Genomic DNA, 21,340 nt, shown 5'->3' on the forward strand with positions numbered 1-21,340 from the left:
GCAGAGCTTTATCCGCAGGACAGGTGGCGGCTGACCCTTGGTGTCGACTCTTACTTGGCGATTTGTGTCCTTACTTATTTCTCAGCATCAGGGTTGTGGTCACAGTGGAACAGACGGAAGAGGAACTGGAACGAGCCGCGTCCACCATCAAGGAGGTGGCCCAGGCTGTGCTGCTTTAGTCTCGGGGCCTGGTGGCCGCCCGCCACACAGCACACAGACAGGCCTCGGTCACTGCGGAGTGAGCTGGAAGAGGCCTGCGGATACCTGCCGGGGGTGACCAGGTGGTGTGGATGTGGACTCGGTGGGTGACCAAGAGAAAGATGCCGGCTATTTTTAAAAAGAAAACACATCTAAAAGCCCAGGAACTGATTTTTTTAAGAGAAAAACTAATGATAGCATATAACTTGGTATTTAAATTATGCTATTTAGTACTATTTAAAGGTTTTATTATACTAGTATTTTATATTCCTTTTTGTTGTCATTGTTTGAAAATGGAGCTTCAGTTTGTCTTCTCTCCCTTCTAATGAAAGATTCTGTAAGCACTCCTTACTGTTTCGTAGAAAAAGGTCTGCAGCATTAAAGCTTAGAGGAACACTTTGGCATACGAGAACAAAGTGTATTCTTGAGGCTCTAATTCAGGCACATCTTTTTCAGTCTTCATCGTGTGAAGCTCAGTGGTGGCTAATATATAAAGGAACACTTTTTGTGTGATTATTATAAACTTTTCATTATAATGTATTTGAATCCTAGAATTTTTATATACACTAGTGATGTTACACCATTTCTAACAGCTAATCTTAGCATCCCTACCCACAGAATAGTCATTATACTTCCTAAGTGAGCAATAATTTAAATCAGATACTATTTTATTTTAATATAACTGATCTTTACAGTTATTATGTGTTGACTTCTAATCTGTTTTAGGGAGAGGGTTACTGTGATGATGGCAGAATATAAATCATGTCCTTGAAATTTTAGAATATCTTGAATGTCTTCCTTTTTTGTATAGTGGGTTGCCTAGGGACATATAACTATAGGCTTTTTCTAAGCTAAGGTAAATGAGAATTTTTTTTCTTTTCAGCTTGTGAATTCCAAATAGCTAAGAAGGATGTGAGAGCACCAAAAATAAAAATTTTAAGCTGTACTTTAGCTATCTGTTTTTTCTTTAGCAATCCAAGTTAGGGGGTATGAATGTCTGTGATACATGCCACAAGATAGTGCATAAATATTACACCATTGTCTTATCAGAGGTAAAGGAATAAAATTGTAAAAATAAATAAATAATGTCATTTTTATAGTCTCTGTTCATATTAACAGATGGTCTTCAACATCTTTTTAAATAACATACTTTTTAATGTTGAGTTTCTATTTTGCTTGCAGTATTTCGTACATATGTGCCTTGTGATTGCTGCTGCTTTAAAGGATACAGTACTCTTTGGGGGTGAATCTGTTTTGTTTTGTTTGTTTTTTAATGAAATAAATCTACATTCCTGATAATCAGTCTATTTGCATATGTAACATGTTCAACAGAATAGTCTCTTGATTGTACCTTTTTTGCAAACCTAGGATGGTATTCTTTGTGTGTGTGGTGGGGGCGGGAGGGTTTAAAAGATAGTAATTTAATTTCTTAGTGCCTCCTTCAATGTATAGTATCTGAAATTTCCTGGGTTCCTACTGATTTAAGTCTTGGCCACATAGGACTAAAACAATACCAGAACCACTGTGTTATAAACAGACAAGGATAGTAACTTTACAGCTTCTTTTACAATACTTTCTCAATCAAAATGGCAACGTCTAGGTGTTTACTGCCACTTGAAAAGAACGATTAGACATTCCTGGGAAAGGTGGTGGGACAACACACATTATTCATTCTCAATCCTTGAAATACACCAACATTTTAAACAAAAATAAAGTCTTTCTGTTAAAACTATAGAGTGACCACAGTCCAATAATGTACACCACAACAAATATCTGCTAGAAACAATAAATTTATATCAAAATGAGGCAAAATGCTAAGAAAAACCAGTCATCTCAAATCTGAAGCAGGTTACACATTTCTCTTTAGGAGCGGTGAGAGGTTCTGAAGTGCTCTATAATTGTGTGGAGAAAGGCAGTGGCTGGGGTGAGCGGCGTGGAAACCATTTGGAGCCCATTTCTACTCAACGCAGTTGCCCACGGGGGGAGAAGGAACCACACAGCTGCTCCCTTTTTGTTGTCTACAGCAAGGTTCCAACTCAGAAAAGTGAGGCATGGAGGCAAGTTAGGACAGAAAAGATAGCAGTACTTCATCAAATTCAGAACTCCACTAATTGGACCATGTGCATTTATTTTATGTACCACTGAAAGAAAAAAACCTCTGCTGTCTGTAATATGCCATCAGTTGTAAGATGCATTTCAATATCAGAGATATTATAATGTGGGTGGAAAAGGTGAATCTTAAAATCTATGCAATAAGACAATAATAATCTGATGTGTGGGCCTGATGCCATCTTTCCTTGTGGATATAAAACCTTAGTCCCAGAAGATAGAGATGTTTGAGGATAATCATGGCCACCTAAATCTGAATATCTTCATCTTTCCAAAGCGCCATCCTTATGACGACATCAAATAAAACCATCCATAACCTAGACCTACAGTATGGATTATGCTGTAGAGAATACTTAAACTTGATTTCCCTACTTATTGCCTGGTAAAGAGGAGAAAGGGCTAGGAGGCTGGAGGATGATGGAACACAGATAGTCGTCATATTGCAACAGCAACATACAAAGCCAAACCAAAGTGGAGCAGCATTTTCAAGAAATTCAAGGAAAAAAGAAATGTGAATCAGGGACTTTGTATCCAGAAAAGCTATCTTTCAAGGAGCAAGTTTATAGAAAAACAATTAAAATGAGAGCTCAATACTGTGTTCATGAGCCCTTCCTGAGGAATGTGCTAGGGGACAGCTTCATCTAATCAAGAAATAACTGAGGAAATTTCATCAAAAGAGTAGACAGGAGTAGTGAATATATTTGCTTAGATATGAGATGGGACAAGTGGGAGAAGAGTATGTGAGTGGTGCGGGCTGACAGAGTAGCAGTGGTACCACTGAATAGGGGAGGAGCAAGAGGGAAAGCCGAATAAGCTCGGTGAGTCGGTGATGGGCTACAAGGATACCATCTAGAAGTGATGAAATACTGGAAGATTAAGAAACAGGATTAAGGGTATTATAAGAAGTTATGAGTGTAAAGATAACTAGTAGAGCAAAACAAACTTTCCTAGATTCTTTTAAAAAAAAAGCAAAATAAATTAGACCTCATAGAGGGAAAAAATAAACATACACAGAAAATACAACAAAATAGCATGAGTTGAGACCAAATATATTAATCATACCAGTAGATGTGCAGTCACTTAATGCCTACTCCAAGAAAAATTTTCAAGTGGGTTCACAAAGCAGAATGCCATGCTGTGCTATACTCAAGAGACACACCTAAACTCAATGACTCAGAAAGGCTAAACATAAGGAAAAATGGAAACAGAAGGAAGCAGAGGTAGTAATCCTGATGTCTCTAGGTAGAATTCAGGCCAAAGACATTAAGCATGTAATGCTAAAGGACACGATTCAATAATGATAAAACAGTTATGAATAATTTTGCACTAAATATCACAACCCACATTCACAAAGCAGATACTATAGAGATTCAAGGAAGAAGAGAAATGCACTTAAGAATAGGAGGTTTGAACTTTCAATCCAAGAAAAGTCGAGTGGGCAAAAAATAAATAGGGCTGTAGATGACCTAAGCAATATAATAAGATAGATCATATGGCAGTATCAAGCTTTCCTCCCAGATACTAAGGAATAAGCTTATTCTCAAACATACATGGAATTTCACAGACATTGATCATACATTCGAAGCATGAATTAATTTCATAGATTACAAGGTTTGCAAAGAAATGAAAAAGTGTGACCCATACTCAGGAAAAAAAAAAGGCACCCAGTAGAATCTATCTTGATTGTCACCAGATGTTGGATTTAGTAAAGATTTCAAGGCAGTTACTACAAATATATTAAAGAACTATACAAAACCATGTTTATAAAAATTAAAGCATGACAACAATGACTCAAATTTCAACAAAGAAATTATTTAAAAAGTAAAATGGAAATTCTGGAGTTGAAAAAAACTGAAATAAAGAACTCTTTAAGAGAGACACAACAGAGGATCAGTGAACTTGACGATAGATAAGTAGAAAATAACCAATCTGAAGAAGAGATTGCATAACAGTGGAAGAAAAATGGATAGAGCCTCAGACACCTGTGGGGCAATATCAAGCATACCAATATATTTGTATGGAGGAGCAGACAAGAGGAGGAGAAAAGAGAAAGGAGCAGAAAATATATTTGCAGAAGTAATGGTCAAGGACTTCTCAAATTTTATTTTCATTTTTATGCAACCTTTTCAGTATAATTATTACTGTCTGGATGACTCTTAAATTGAGATATTCCCTTTAACTTTTTGAAAGATATGAATGAGGCTATTTGATATTCTTTTTCTTTTAAAATTTAAAAATATCAGCAAAGTATTACATACACATGGTTAAAAAATCAAATTATATTGAAGGATTTCTACCCCAACTGTTCCAATCTTCAGCCATGCTTTCAAGAGGCAACCACTTAAACCATTTTCTCTCTGTTTCTCCTGGAGAACCAAATATTTGTCTAAATGATATTATGCCTGTATTTTCTCATTTATCAACCCTAAGCAGTAATTAGGATCTATTTTGAAAATATTTTGCACGTATCCTTTCCCCATTTTTCCATTTGAATTACTCCCTTTCACTTGTTTGTTATTCTTGGAGCTCCTGGTTTACGCTAGGTAATAACCCCTTATGGTTTCATGCTACTGCATTGTTAAATATCTATCATCTGTATCTTAGCTGCCTCATTGAACAGAAGCCTAAATTTGATGTAATGAGAGCCATCAATTTTTTTCCTTACAATTTGTGCTTTTTGTAGTTTTAAGGACTTCTTCAGCACTCTTAGCTCTCTATTGATTTTATATCTTTAACTTTCACCTTTAGGTCTTCGATCCATCTAGAGTCTACCCCTGTATCTGGGAATAAGTAGGGATCCAATTTTGTTTTCATTCTTCTTCATATAGTGAGACTATTTTCTCAAATCATTCACCAAACAATCCGTTGTTTCTCCTTTAATTGATTTTTATACTTTATCTTATATTAAGTCTCGTACAAACATGGGTCAATCACTAAGCTGTCATGTTCCCTTGGTCTGTTCATCTGTTCTTGTGCCAATTTTACTATATGTTTATTGAGCTACAGCCACTTAGCGTGTCTTAAGATCTGACAGAACACACTCTTTGTTTTCTCTAAAATTGACTTCACTAATCATAGATTTTATTCCTTCATATATATATTTTTTAAAATAACTTTAGTTGAATTCCTTAAAAAAATCCAGCTGGAATTTTGACTGATATTGCCTTTCATTCATAGATTAATTGAGGAAGAATCAACTTATAATATTTAATGGTCCTACCAAAGAGTTTGGGATGTCTCTGTGTTTATTCAGATCTTTGATCTCCTTTATTAGAGTTTCTAAGTTTTCCCATAGAGGAATTTTGGATTTTTGAATAATTCCTAGATATGTTATACTTTTAGTTATTGTAATTTATATCTTACTTTTATTATATTTACTAGTCAGTTATTGCTGGTGTAGAGAAAGGCCATTAATTTTTGTAAGTTGATCTAGAAAGCTTGCTGAACTCCTGTATGTGTTCTAATAGTTTGTTTGTTCTTGTGTTTTTTTCTTGGTAGATGTTCCTTATACCTCTTATTTCTTTTTCTTTTGTTACAGCATTGTCCAGCACCTTCAGAGCACTATTAAATAGTGGTGGTGGTAGTGGGCATCTTTACCTTGTAATTTATTGTAAAGAAAATCCATCTAAAGTGTCTCTATTAAATTTCTCTAATTAAGTTGCTATGGGGTTTTTAGTATATAGCCATTAGCAAACAAATGAAGTTCAGGTCCTCTGGGAAGCAGATAAGACGGAAATGGACATGCAAGTGATTTGGCCTATTGATCTGGTGGATTACATTGGTTGATTTATTAATGTTGAGCCAGCTTTGCATCCCTGGAATAAACCTCACTTGGTCATGATGTTTAATTCTTTTAATACATTGCTGGATTCAATTTGCTAATATTTTGTTGAGGATTTTTGCATCTAAGTTCATGAGAGATATTGATGTATTCTTTTTATGTACTGTCTCTGTCTGGTTTTGGTTTCAAGGTAATAGTGACCTCATAAAATGAAAAGTGTTGCCTCCGCTTCTCTTTACTGGAAGAGATTTTGTAAAATTGATATTGTTTCTTCTTTAAATGTTTGGAGAAATTCTCTGTTTGAAAACATCTAGATCCTGGAGATTTCTTTTTCAGGAAGTTTTTAATTACAAATTCTATTTCCTTAATGATTATAGGACTATTCATGTTATCTATTTTGTTGTGCTGAGTTTGGATAGTTTGTGATTTTCAAGGAATTGTTCCCTTTCTAAGTTGTCAAATTTATGAGCATAGAGTTGTTTGTAGTATTTACTTATTTTAATGGCTACAGGATCCATTGTGATACCCTTCCTTCATTTTGACATTAGTGATTTGTGTCTTCTCTCTTTTTATCTTTATCAGTTGCACTAGAGTTTTATCAATTTTATTGATTTTTTTGGCAAATCAGTTTTTTTTCATCATTTTCTCTCTTGTTTTCATTTTCATTGATTTCTGCTCTTTTTTATTTCATTCCTTCTGCTTCCTTTTTATTGTTACTATTTTTCATTTCTCTTCTTTTTCCAGTCTCTTGAGCTAGGAACTTAGGTTATGTGTTGATATGTTTCCTATTTTCAAATGTAAGCTTTTAGTGCTATCAGTCTCCCCCTCAGCACTGATTTAGCTGAATCCCACAAACTTGGATATGTTGTACTTTTGATTTCATTCATATAATTTTTTGGTTTTATTTTTTAATTTCCTTTGAGACTTCCTCTTTGACCCATGGATTATTTAGAAGTGTGTTGTTCAATTTCCAAATATTTGGAGATTTTTCTGATGTCTTTCAGTTATTTATTTCTAATTTGATTCTGTTATAGTTAGAAAACATACTCTGTATGATTTCAATTCTTTTAAATTGATTAAGGTTTCTTGTATGACCTAGATATAGTCTTCATGGTGAATGTCCCATGAGCACTTGAATTGAATGTGTATCCACTGTTGTTGGGTGGAGTGTTCTATAAACATCAGTTAGATCCAGTAGGCTGGTGGTGGTTTTCATTTCTCCACATCCCTGCTGATTTTATCTCTAGTAGTTCTGCTGCGAGTTGGGCGTTGAAATCCTCAACTACAATTGTAAATTTGTCCATTTCTGTTTTTATCTCTGTCAGTTTTGCTTCATGTATTTTGGAACTCTGCTGTACACACACTTAGGATTACTACATCTCGGTGCATTGATCTATCCGTTATCATTACATAATGCCTGCTTTTGTTCCTAATAATTTTCTTTGCTCTTAAGTTTACTTTATTTGATGTTATTATAACCACTCTTGCTTTTTTTCTCGTTCGTAACTGCATGATGTATCTTTTCCATCCTTTTCTTTCCTACCTATGTTGTTATTTTTGCAGTCATTTTCTCATAGACTGCATATCATTGAGGCATGTAGACTGCATATAATTGAGGCATGTAGACTGCATATAATTGAGGCATGTGTGTTATCTACCCTATCTCTATCTTTTTTATATTTTTAATTATTTTCCAACTTTACTGAAGAATAATTGACCTCTGTCTTTTAAGTGGTGTATTTATACCACTTATATTTAAATTAATCGTTGATGTGTTAGAGCTTAAGTCTGCCATTTTAGTTTTTGTTTTCTATTTGTCCCCTTTCTCTTTCATTCCTCTGGGTTTTTTTTTTTTTTCTTTCTTTCTTGTGAGTTACTTGACCATTTTTTAGTATTAGATTCTTCTTTATTTATAACATTTTTTCTTATACCACTTTGTATAATTTTATTGGTGGTTGCTCTAGGTATTACCTGATACCTGTGTAATTTATCCCACTTTTGTGTCAGTGTTTTAGCCCTTCGAGTGAAGTGTAGAAACCATACTTCCATTAGATCCCTTTACCCTCCCCACTTTTTAGATACAGTTGTCTTCAGTGTTTCCACTATGTACATTGAGCACCACATCAATTGGTGGTGTAATTTTTGCTTCAAACATTACGTATAATTAAAGAAACTCAAGAGGTGAAGAATAGTCTGTTATGTTCACCTCTATATCTCATCCTTCCATTGTTCTTCTTTTCCTCTCTGAAGGTCCCATCATTTGTCTGCTGTCATTTTCTGTATTAGTCTGCTAGGACCATCATAACAAATACCACAGACTGGGTGGCTTAAGCAATAGAAATTTATTTCTCACAGTTCTGGAGGCTGGAAATCTAAGATCAAGGTGTTGGCAGGTTTAGTTTCTCCTGAGGCCTCTCTTCCTTGGCTTGTAGATAGCCATCTTTGTCCTTTGTCCTCACATGGCCTTCTCTATGTGTACAAGTCCCTGATGTCTCTTCCTCTTCTTGTAAAGACACCAGTCCTGTCAGATTAAGACCTCACCCTATGACCTTGCTTAACCTTAATTACCTCTTTAAAGGTCCTGTCTCCAAATACAGTCTCATTGGGGGTTAGGGTTTTAACATCTGAATTTTTGGGGGACACAATTCTATCCATAACGTTCATTTATAAAGGAATTTTGGGGAACTTCCTTTAGCCAATCTTTAAAGGTGGGTCTGCTAGCAAGAAATTCTCTTAATTTTCCTTCACCTGAGAAGTCTTATTTCCCCTTCATTTTTGAAGGATAGTTTTGCCAGATAAAGGATTCATGATTGACAGTTCTTTTCTTTTATCACATGAAAAATGTTGTGCCACTAACTTCTGGACTTGATGGTTTCAGATGAGAAATCTGGTGTCATTAATTTGGTCTTCCTAGATAGATAATGCACCATTTCTCTCTGGTTGTTTTTAAAGTTTTTGTGGGTTTTTTGGTCTTTAGTTTTTCAGAAATGTAATGATGATGTGTTTTTGTTTGGGTTTCTTTGGGTTTATCCTGTTTGCGTTTCACTCAGCTTCTTGAATCTGCAGTTTTATGTCTCTTGCCAAATTTAGGAAGTTGTCAACCATTATTTCTTTGAGTATTTTTTCAGCCAGACCCTCTTTCTCTTTTCCTTCTGGGACTCTGATGATAGAATCTTAGATATTTCAGATATTTAGATATCTGTTTCACAGATCCCTGAGACTCCATTCATTTTTTTCAGTCTATTTTTTCTGTTTTGTTCAGATTGAATAAACTCAACAAATATGTCTTCAGGTTCATGGATTCTATCCACTGTCGTCTCCCCTCTACTATTGAGTCCATCCAGTGAGTTTTTTTATTTTAGTTATTGTGTTTTTCAGTTCTATAATTTCCATATGGTTCTTTTTTATAACTTCTGTTTCTTTGCTGAGATTTTCTATTTTTTCATTTGTTTCAAGAGAATTCATAATTGCTTGTTGAAATGTTTTTATTACAACTGTTTTAAAATCTTTGTCAAATAACTTCAACATCATATTCATTTCAGTGTTGACATCAGTTGGTTTTTTTTCTCATTAAAAGTGTGGTTTTCCTGGTTCTTGGTGTGATGAGTGAATTTCTGTTTGTGTCCTGAACATTTTGGTTATTGTGTTAGGAGACTCAGTGCTGTGTAACTCTTTTTTAGCAGGCAGGCAGTCACCCTTTTTGGGTTCAGTGTCTGTATCTGGCCTATTGTTGTGGCTGTAGTTCCAGCCACAGTTTAGTCTTCAGAGCCCTCGCAGTTCCCTCCTGCTCTGCCTTGTTCTTCCGGCGTTTCTGGGGCTCTCGCTCAGTCCCTGCTGGTGCTGCCTGAAGGGCGGAAGTTCTTTCCCTGGGCCACCTGGTGCTGTGAGGCCACCTTCTGCCATGGGAGGTGGGAGGCGCTGAAGCCACTGGGCCTGGGTCTTCTCGTGCCACCAAGTGGAGAGCAGAGAGATGCCAGGCTGTGTTGGTGCTGTGCCCCCTTGTGAAGTGGAGGTTAGTGCCCCCCATTTGGGTTCTGTCATATTTCTCCTCTCCTTGTTCTTTGGCCAGGCATTTCTTGTTTGTTTGTTTGTCTGTGCCCGTTGGTGGTTCCAGCTTTCAGGCCTCCCTAGGGCCCATGTGGGGCATATGGGAGATAAAAGTATTCACGTCCTCATTCCTGAAGTCCTGAGGTCTCTAACCAGTCCACCTTCTTCTTTCCAGCTTTTGCAATCCTTTATCATTGTCTGTTGGATTATTTCCAGGCTATTTAGTTGTTTTTAGGAGGAGGGATAAGTGAGTCTATGCTCTCTTCTTGTGGAACTGGAAGTGCCGTTTAAGATTTTGTAAATGGAAACAAGGATGAACCACCTGAATTCCATGGCTGCAGGAGTCGCCGCTGGGCCTTGGTACAGAGTGGGCACTCTGTAATAATCACTGGCTGAATGAATGAGTGAATGGAGTTTTCATGCTTTCTGTATCCTGAAGGCATTTGTAAGACAGAGCCCCATGTCTCTGAGTTCTTGGACAAGTACTTCCCAGGGCTTTTAGGCGGCATCTTTCTGAGAAAAGACCACGTTGAACTGGTAGTCTGAAGAAGGAGATTGCTATTTTCCAGAAGCTGATGGCACTACTGTCTACTTATACCTATCTTTCCATCTGTCCATCTGTCTGTCCATCCGTCTGTCTGTCTATATATATGTATTTATCTATCTAATCATCTTGAGGGTCATTCTTCTTTTCTCTTTTCCAAAAAGAGGAAAACTTGCTATTCAGTGTCCAGACGTACTTAGCATATTAAATCAGGACTCAAAAACACCCCTTAGCTGGCATCTTTCTTCAGGAAAGAGGCCAGTGTTTAACATATAGAAATGACAAAATTTTTAAAATTTTGCTCTTTATAGCACTGACTTCACATGACAGAAGGTCAGCATTTTTTAAAGACGAAAATGTTGAGATTTCCTTCCACTCCTGCTCCCTTTCCTCCGTGAATATGCTCCTGCCTCTCAGCGGGGGCTTTCTGAGCGAGGGCGTCTTGGGGTGAAGCAGTAAAGAAGCGTCAGTGTGAGGAGCAGCCGTGGGGGCCGGGCTTCACAGAGGACCACACTCGCACGTTTTGTGTTTGTAAATCTGAATTTTACTCCTCAACAGATACCCCACTTTTTATATTCAGGAGATGAAACACATAAGGAATTCATTAAAAAATCAGGCTTTGGTGGGACAGCTTTGATTTGACACTTTTGAAATATGATCCAGGTCACGGCGGTGAACGGTGCAAACCTCTTTTTTGGCAACAGCATCTGGACTTGGTTATTTTAGATTTGGTTGTGGGGTGCTGGCATCCAGCCTCTGCGAAACTGCTACTGCAGGCAGCCCTGTGTCCTGGGATGATGTGGGAAATTAATATGAGTTCTAATACTTGGAAGTTAACTTTTATGTTAATTCTCGACTTTGCTGTTTCAGTACCCCGTTTTTATAAGGTTTTAGAGTGTCACCTTTTATATTTCATCAGTAATGGTGGTTTTTGTGCCAAAGATAAATTAAACCTGGAGCGTTTTATTGGTATTTAATTTCTTCCCTCTGAAGCATAAGTGACACTAAAGAGGTTCTTCAATTTATTAATTGAATGGAAAATTACTCTAAAATAATCTACCATTAAGAACGTGTGTGTGCATCCTGGGAGGTCCGTGGGTGGCCTGGTGCCTCCCTGACACTTTGTCCCTGGGCTTCCCTTCCTTTGCCTCTCCAGTGGTAAGGAGTTCAAAACCAAACTATCTTAACGGCAGCCAAACAAGAGAGTGTAAAACTGGGTTTAAATCCAGTTTTTAGCAGCTAATATGTACAGTTTTCTAATTTCAGTAATGTTTATATTTGAACGTTTATTTTTCAGGATCAGAGTCTGGTTAAAAGAGAAAGAAAAAAAAACCCACTTTCACATCTAAAGAGTTTACCGACTGTCTGTGTTCCCTCTTTTATGTTGTTTCAGAAATACTCACACAGCCATTTCTCAAATAATTTCACAGGAACCAAATTCCCAGTGCATTCATGTTTCAAAGATGAATGGGATATTTTGACAAGCTTTCATATTTGGAGAGTGCTTTATAACAAATATTTTGGGAAGAGATTCTGCACCAAGGAGATCCGGAATGCAGATCTTCATTTGTACACACACGTAGCAGGGTGACCCAGTTGTCTCCCACTGATTCTTTGCAGACTTAGCTTCAAGTCACCCAAGGATGTAAAGTATTAGCATCTGCAGTGTTATGGCTCAGAGCTCTCTAAGAAACTGCATCTCATTTAACCCCCACCAAAATCTACTTGCAGATGAGAAAACAGACACAGAAACTAAATCGCCTCTGGTCCCACAGCTAGGATGCCGCCCAGACCTGCTCGTGCCTCCCGTTCGCTCCACTTGCTGTGCTCTTCTCTCCACCACGTGGCAATTCAAAATGGGCTAAAAATAGCCCTGGGAGAGAAAAGCCTGGGAAAAAAATAATTTGCAAAAGGGGCCTTGAATCTCCCTCGACTTCTAACCCGTGACTTTCCTTTGCTCCACTGAACTGTGACCTGCTTCTGTCCCACTCACCACCTTCTACTTTTAAATTTGGAATTTTTTCCTTTCAAATTATGGTATTTGTTTTGTTCCTGTATCAAAAATGACTCCTCTAGGGGCCAGCCCCGGTGGCGTTAGTAGTTGGGTTCGTGTGCTCTGCTTTGGCCGCCTGGGGTTCATGGGTTTGGATCCCGGGTGCAGACCTACATACCGCTCATCAAGCCATGCTGTGGCAGCGTCCCACATACAGAGTGAAGGAAGATGGGCACAGATGTTAGCTCAGGGACCATCTTCCTCAAACAGAAAGACGACAATTGGCAACAGATGTTGGCTCAGGGCCAATCTTCCTCACCACTCACCTCCGCCTCCATCCCCCCAAAAAATGACTCCTAAAAACCACAAAGTGAGAGAAGCTGATTTATTTGTTAGAGAATAGTTGCGTGTAATGCATAGTCTGGGGAGCATTATTGATATTCCTGGGGCTATTTCATCCCAGTTTCTGTACAGGCAGAGCAGATTCTTCTAGATTCCATTCTAGGACTTGGGAGTCAGGGAGAGATGATTTCAATGACGGCCTCCTGGTTTCTCCGCTATATGACCTCAGGCAACGTTTGAGCCTCAGTTTCCTCTTCAGTGACATGGAGTGAGACTGCCTGCTTCACTGCTGTGTGGCGACTCCACCAGGGCGGAGGGACAGATGTTCATCCGCCTGGGGCCGCAGTGCTGGCAGAGTCCAGCAGACGTGGGTCCGAGTGGATGCCCACAGCCGGCGCCCAGGTCATCTCTTACCCGGAGGATGCCCGCAGGGCGTCTGGCTTGCTGCTAGCCAAATGTCTCCTGCCTGACTGTCTGAGTTCGCTCCTCAGAAGCAGACCTGAGACGAGGATTAGAGTGACAGCAGTGTATCTGGGAGGTGACCCCAGGAGACCCCTGCAGGACAGCAGGAGGCACTGCCGGGGAGCGGACCAGTGAGGGGGCCCCACTGTGGACACCTGGGGCCTGTCCTGCTGGGGCCTCCCAGCTGACTGCCTGGCGGGTCAGAGGGCGGTTAGTGACCTCCACTCCTGCCCGCTCTGGTCCAGGTGGCTCCGGGCATGTGCTTGCCCACCTGCGCCAGCTCCTGTGGCCGCAGGCCATGGCAGGAGGGGTCAGGAATCTGCAGACACGGGCTCTGAGGGGAGGTGGCATCGACAGTGGCTGCTACGGCTGCTGTGACAGGTTCTGCAAAAGAGAACTCAGCCTCTACCAAGTCCCCCAAGTGACGCTGGTCACTTTCAGCAGAGAGTTAAAGTGAGGACGTGGAGGCCCGGATGCTCCCTGCTGGGATGGCTGCCTCTCCCTGTCCTCTGGCCAGCCTCTCACGTCAGCACCAGACTCAGATGACAGGTGTTCACTTCCATCAGGCATTGACGGGCTGCCCTCCTACACCTGAGGCAGACCCTGAGGGAGCCAACAGCTGGGGGCAAGAAGGTCTTTCTAGGAGTAACTGGATGACGTGTCTGTCCAGCACATTCACCCTACCTTGCTTCTAGAATCCTGGCTGGCAGGCAGGCTCTCACTGCCCAGCACCACCCCCTCCGAGGGTCCCTCTTTGGAGAGAAGGCGCCCAGGTGCTGACATGTGGAGGGAAAGAATTGGCTCCCTGCCGAGCACACTCCGGGGGGCCACCAGGCCCTAGGCTCCCCTCACACACACAGTCAGCCGGCTGCTCAGCACCTGACTCTTCAGTATGAACAGATGAACAAGGGTCACCATCGTGGGAGGGACCAAAACAAATGAACAAGTAAAACAGAACATTCAGGGAACAGAATTCTTTACACACACACCTCCTACGGTTGGATAGCATCAGAAATAGAAGAGAAAATTCTGCATTCATGAATTGACAGTAGTCATCAGAGACCAAAAATAGCCTAAATTAATTGTTTTACAAGTTCAGTTGGTGGGGTGGAAGATAAAGCTAAGGAAAAATCAGGGTAAGAGGGGTGGAGAAATTGAAAATAAAAGACAAAATATAAGAAAATTAGACAATCATTCTAGGAAGTACAATATCTAATTAACTGAAGGTATAGAAAGAAAGAAAAAAAAATTTAAATAAACTAAAAGCGTAACTAAAATATTAGAGGTTGGACCTTCTAGAATGATGACTGGATAAGTGGATAAATAACCCAAGCTTGGGGGCTGGCTCAGTGGCGGAGTCGTTAAGTTTGCGCGCTCTGCTTCCCGGGGTTTGCCAGTTTGGATCCCAGGCACAGACCTATGCACTGCTCATCAAGCCATGCTGTTGTCCCATATAAAGTAGAGGAAGATGGGCACGGGTGTTAACCCAGGGTTCATCTTCCTTGGCGAAAAGAGGAGGATTGGCAACAGATGTTAGCTCAGGGCTAATCTTCCTTACCGAAAAATAAAAAATAAACCAGGCTTCTCACACCTCAAAAATTAACACATGGAATCTTCCAGATACAGGGACATGAGTTTCCATGTTGAAAAAGCCCATCAAACACTTAAGAAAATGAGCCCCCTAGCAAAGTACATCATTATTTCAAATTTCAAATGTCATAACAAATTGAGTTTCTGAATTGTGTTTCAAAGTTAACCTGTTAGAGTCATGTTATTTATTTATAAACTCGTATTCATAAAAGGCTGTGCCTGAGTTATGTTTCTATGTTTATGAGGTTGGGTGCTGTCCTCTTATAGAGGCTCAGTTCATCAGCGGGAAAGTGAATCAGTGAAGCCCCGCGGCTGGTGAGTGAAGCTGGCCTTTAGTAAGAAACACAGTTTACAACCTCGAGTGAGCAGACAGCACTGTCTATACCAAGTGGTCTAAAACCATGGACCATCTCATGACAAACACACTCTAGTCTCCAGGTTAGAAGAAAACAACACTTGGAACTATTAACACTCCACCATCAACGTGACAAGGAAGCCCCTTACCCTCCTTATGGGAAACACGTGGCCAGAGCTCGCCTTGATGGGCAGGATACGGAACACGTGTTGATTTAACAGGTTTGTCACCCACACTTCCTTATCTATCTGAAAAGTATCTAAGGTCTAGCTCAGGCTTGTCGTTTTAAAAGCATCTGTTACAAAAGACCCCAAATAGCTAAAGCAATCCTAAGAAAAAAGATCAAAGCTGGAGGTATCACAATCCCTGACTTCAAAACATACTACAACACAATAGTAATCAAAACAGCATGGTACTGGTACAAAAACAGACACACAGATCAATGGAACAGAATTGAAAGCCCAGAAATAAAACCACACATATACGGACAGCTAATTTTCAACAAAGGAGCTAAGAATATACAATGGAGAAAGGAAAGTCTCTTCAATAAATGGTGTTGGGAAAACTGGACAGCCACATGGAAAAGAATGAAAGTGGACCATGTGCTATCGCCATTCACAAAAATTAACTCAAAATGGATCAAAGACCTGAAGGTGAGACCTGAAACTATAAAACTCATAGAAGAAAATACAGGCAACACACTATTTGACATTGGTCATAAAGGAATCTTTTCGGATGACATGCCTACCCAAACTAGGGAAACTAAAGAAAAAATAAGCAAGTGGGACTTTATCAGATTAAAGAGCTTCCACAAGACAAACGAAACTAGAATCAAGATGAACAGACAACCCACCAGCTGGGAGAAAATATTTGCAAAACATGTATCTGACAAGGGGTTAATCTCCATAATATATAAAGAACTCACACAACTGAACAACAACAACAAAAAAACAACCTGATCAAAAAATGGGCAGAGGAAATGAACAGACATTTCTCCAAAGAAGATATACAGATGGCCAACAGGCACATGAATAGATGTTCAACATCACTAATCATCAGGGAAATGCAAATCAAAACAACACTAAGATATCACCTCACGCCCGTTAGAATGGCTATAATCACCCAGACAAAAAGCAACAAATGTTGGAGAGGATGTGGAGAAACAGGAACCCTCATACACAGCTGGTGGGAATGCAAACCGGTGCAGCCTCTATGGAAAACAGTATGGAGATTCCTCAAAGAATTAAAAATAGAAATACCCTATGATCCAGCCATCCCACTCCTGGGAATCTATCCAACGAACCTGAAATCAACAATCCAAAGAGGCTTATGCACCCCTATGTTCATTGCAGCATTATTCACCATAGCCAAGAAGTGGAAGCAACCCAAGTGTCCCTCGAGTGACGATTGGATCAAGAAGATGTGGTATATATATACAATGGAATACTACTCAGCCATAGAAAAAGACAAAATCGTCCCATTTGCAACAACATGGATGGGCCTGGAGGGCATTATGTTAAGCGAAATAAGCCAGAAAGAGAAAGACAAACACTGTATGATCTCACTCATATGTGGACTATAAACCAACACACGGACAGAGAAAACTGTATTGTCATTACCAGGGGCAGTGGGGGTGGGGGGTGTGCACAAGGGGTGAAGGGAGACGTGTATATGGTGATGGACAAAAAAAAACGTACAACCCAAAATTTCACAATGTTAAAAACTATTAAAACATCAATTTAAAAAAAAAAACAACGTATCTATTTAACAGATTCCCATTCTTTCAGGGTTTTTCATTAAATGCTTCCGCTTCATCTGCATTTTCCAGCCAAGGCTGAATGAAAGGCTACGGGGCTCAGATCTACCTACTTCCACCTGAAACACCAAAGAGAATTGACAACCCTGAACTTTGCAAGTGGAAAGAATTCAGATTCTCTATTGTGACAGACATTGTGAAGTCTGCCAAACAGCCCTTCCCCTTTCTGGCTTGTTAGGACCTGGATTTGGAGGCCTGCAGTGTGGCCCCTCCCAGGGGAGGAATCATGACAGAGCAGGCATGGTCATCTAGGGCCCCTTGGCCAGTTACTGGGCTGGGTGTGGTGTGGCACAGCCCTGACCAAGGAAATGCAGGGAGACATCTGCTGGACATGGGTTAATCTTATTGCTACTCTCCTTGGGACTCAGGCTGTGATGTTTGGAGCTGCGTGCAGCCCTCTTATCCCAATGAAGAGCAACATTGCTGACAGGCTGAGGATGGGGGAGCAGAGAGCTGGAAGGAGCCTGGGACCTTGATAAGCATGGGGAGGTGCCAATCCAACCTTGGGACTGCTTACTTCCAGACCTTCCATTAAGGGAACGATCAGTGTACTCATGGTATTTTCAGACAGATATTATGTTCTGCTGGGAATCAGAACATGACACCACCAAATATGCCACTTTGGCATAAGAATTATTTTGAACTGAAGGCAGCTGAGAAGCAGCAGACATAGGAAAAGCTCTCTGCCCTTTCCCAATCTGTCTAAAAAGTTGGCATAAATTCCCCTTGTGAAGTTGTTCCCCTTTCCCAGACCAGGAAGAGAAAAACAACTTTTATCAGTGGAGATGGAGGCAGCACCAGGATGACTCTGCATAAACAAACCTCACTAAATAACCCTTATCTTCCATTACTTTCCCCCATATATTTACCTTCCCATAATTTACTGTCTCTGGAAGCCCAAATCCCTTTCCTTGGTCTAGTTGCATCTCTGCGATTTGTCACCCTTTGTTAAAATGATATATAAGCCCCCAGGTTTAACTGCTTCTTTGAGTCTTCACATCTTTTCTATGAAGGCCTCCATGTACACATTAAAATTTAAATTAACATCAAATAAAATTTGCATGCCTTGTCTCCAGTTAATCCATCTTTTGTCAGTTTAATTTGCAAACTGCAGCTACAAAACCTAAGAGAGTAGAGGAAAAGTTTTCCTCTGCTACACTTGTTTGCTACCCAGCGCATCTTAATTTAAACACATAGGAAGAATCAGAAATAACGGTAGCATAGGAATTTTCAGCAGCAATACGGGAAGTTAGAAGATGCTGGAAGGACATCTTTGGATCTCAGAAAGACTATCAGTCTCCCGCGGTGGAGAGAGTCCCCAGGTCCCTCTGCCTTTACCTGCACTTCTGACGGGGATCACGTGGTATCTCACGGGCATTTTAATTGGCATTTGCGGATACCCAGTGGGACTGAGCATTTATCACGGTTTATTGGCCTGTGGGTTTCTTCTTCGAGGAACTGTCCATTCATTTTTTTTTTTTTTTAATTTTTATTTGTTTATTTTTCCCCCAAAGCCCCAGTAGATAGTTGTATGTCATAGCTGCACATCCTTCTAGTTGCTGTATCTGGGACGCGGCCTCAGCATGGCCGCAGAAGCAGTGTGTCGGTGCGCACCCGGGATCCGAACCCGGGCCGCCAGTAGCGGAGCGCATGCACTTAACCACTAAGCCATGGGGCCGGCCCTGTCCATTCATTTTATATTCTTTGGATTCCTTGTCTCCTTCCTACCTGATGCGTGAGGTTTTTTTTTTTTTGGTATCCTGATACTAATCCCTTGTTCTCTGTATTGCAAATAACTTCTCACCGTCTGCGATTTGGGCGGATGGGGGTCTGCATTCTGGCTGCATCATCTTTGAGACTGAACACACCACCCTGTGATTTTAGGCAAGTTACTCATTCGGTCTCCTCTCTGTCTAACCGGGTCACATAACCCAACTCACAGGATTGTTCAGGGCATTAAGTGAAATAAAGCATGCCAATAGGGTAGTAGACGAATACACAAAAATAGTTTTTGTGTTTTCAAGATTCATGGATTCTTAGAGCAAGAAGAAACCTTAGAAATCATTGAGTCCACTGATCATTGAATTCATGATATTTAAACAGCACTTACCAAGGCCCGGGGGCTGTTTGGAGAGTTATACACACATACACTTTTACAGGGAAGACAGCTCCATTTTCCCGGAGCTGCAGGGGCTCCTTGAGTGAGCTTTACTTGTGTGGAGAAAGGAGAACCAACCAACAGGTGGCATAGGGGAGGAAATAACCTTGTCCTCACCCTCTTAGGTTCAGTACCTGAGGCCCTGCAAATTAAACTGACAACAGACAGACTAACAGGAGAAAAAGGTTTATTCCATATCCATATGAGGGGCCTCACAGAAATGAAATGAAAACCCCAAAGAAGTGGTTAGGCCTGAGAGCTTACATACCATTTGTAACAAAGAGAGATAAATTGTGGAGACAAGACAAAGAAAAGGGGGTTTGAGCTTCTAGGAGCAGTAAATTGTGGGAAGGCAAATATATGGGGAAAACTGTTGGAAGATAAGGGTGGTTTTAGTAAGGTTTATTTGTGCAAATCCATCTTGCCGTTGACTCTCTCCATCAGGTGATAAGAATGCTCTCTTCTTCTTGCTGCAGGGAGGGCACTTCTCTCACGGCAAATTTTATGACCTGCTTTTTGGTAGAAAGGGTGAGGTCGGAGAGGCCTTCCTGCATCTGCTGTGTCTCAAGTGCCTTCAGCTCAAAATAGTCGACATACCAAAGCGGCATATTTGGGGTGGCGTGTCCTGATGCCTTCCGTGGGGAGGGTCTCCACGCTCCTCCCTCTCCCCCCATCCCACCAGTGTTCTCCCAGGGCAGGGTTATGAGCTCTCATTAAGCAAGTAAACATCCTGGAGATTTTAACCAGAATGCAAATTCTATGCAAATAAGTGCTCTGGAGACTTGAATGAGCTCGCTGGCTGCGGGGCCAGAAGCTGAGAGGCCTTGGAATTCAGCCCCCTGAGGATCCTCCCAGTGTTGGTCCCTCCCCTGCCCCCGAGGGGCTTGACCTCAACTGTCAGGGACACTGCTTACAGCCACTTAGTTCATTCCACCTCAACTGGAATTCAGCTGGGCGGCTTTATTCCAAATGTTTTCTTGAATAACGATGCTTTCAAGGTTTATTTCTGTAGAAAGAGTTTTCTGAATTAAACCCATTTAGGTTAAAACTCCATTCAAGTTTTCACGGAGCAGGGTGAGCACATGCTGTCTGAATGCAGCTCTACGCCTCCCCCACGGTTACACTTAGGTAAGGACACTCCACTTGTTTAATCTAATCCAGGACTTGGCCCAAATACTCCAAGGTCTTGAGGGAGCCTGTTTAAGCAATTCTGGTTCTCAAAGCCAAAACATAAGTAAATTAAAATTCTTTATTGTCTTGGGGAAATTTTGAGAAATCACATTTTCCTAGCGGTATGATTTGCAAAAGAAGCACTATGAATAAAATTGTGTGTGTTTTACAAGCTAACAAAATAATCTCCCTAACGCCATTCTAATGTATAAAGAGGGCGGTGTCTGCCTGAGGGGGAACGAGGGTGTGTCTCCATATGAGGAACGGGGAAAAAGCCTCTGTCTCTTCAACAAAGGGAGTTTGCTACTCCGTTTTGAGCAGGGTTTAAGGGTTACATTATAAAATATGTTAAATAACTTTTATTGTAATAGAAGAAATACATGTTGATTGTATAAAACCTTTAAAAGTTCAGGAAAGTATCAAGTACAAAAATCACCCTTAATCCTGCCACACAGAGGTAACCACCAAATTATGATGAAGACTTGAAAGAGGTAACCTAGTTAGGGACAGAGTTAGTCCAGGGAGTAGAGGAGCAATCTTTAGAGAAGAAATGTTTGAAGATGGTCCACTTAACACTTAAAAACAAAATAAGAATAATAATTATAATTGCATACATATATATTTTTCAATTCTGTGGAACAGGTTTCTCTCCATTCTATAAACGAAGATTTTTTTCTGAATGGATTTCTGCTGGCACCTTTATGAGTTGTCTTATTTATCATTGTGCCGCACCTGAGTGACAAGCACAATAACAATAGTGGTGATTAGCATGTCG

General features: G+C 40.4%; 1 protein-coding gene across 1 annotated transcript in view; it reads left to right on the plus strand.

The window, feature by feature from the left end:
• The window catches only part of SPTLC1 (serine palmitoyltransferase long chain base subunit 1), a 64,282-nt gene extending 62,785 nt beyond the window's left edge, over window positions 1-1,497 (plus strand). Inside the window, exon 15 of the mRNA XM_004428321.3 lies at window positions 86-1,497. Within this exon, the coding sequence (XP_004428378.1) occupies window positions 86-179 (94 nt within the window). The 3' untranslated portion in view covers window positions 180-1,497. The remainder of the gene's footprint in view (window positions 1-85) is intronic.
• The last annotated feature ends 19,843 nt before the right edge of the window (window positions 1,498-21,340 follow it).

Source organism: Ceratotherium simum, chromosome 20 (assembly GCF_057802395.1).
Source record: "Ceratotherium simum simum isolate JZ-2026a chromosome 20, ASM5780239v1, whole genome shotgun sequence".
NCBI lineage: Eukaryota > Metazoa > Chordata > Mammalia > Perissodactyla > Rhinocerotidae > Ceratotherium > Ceratotherium simum.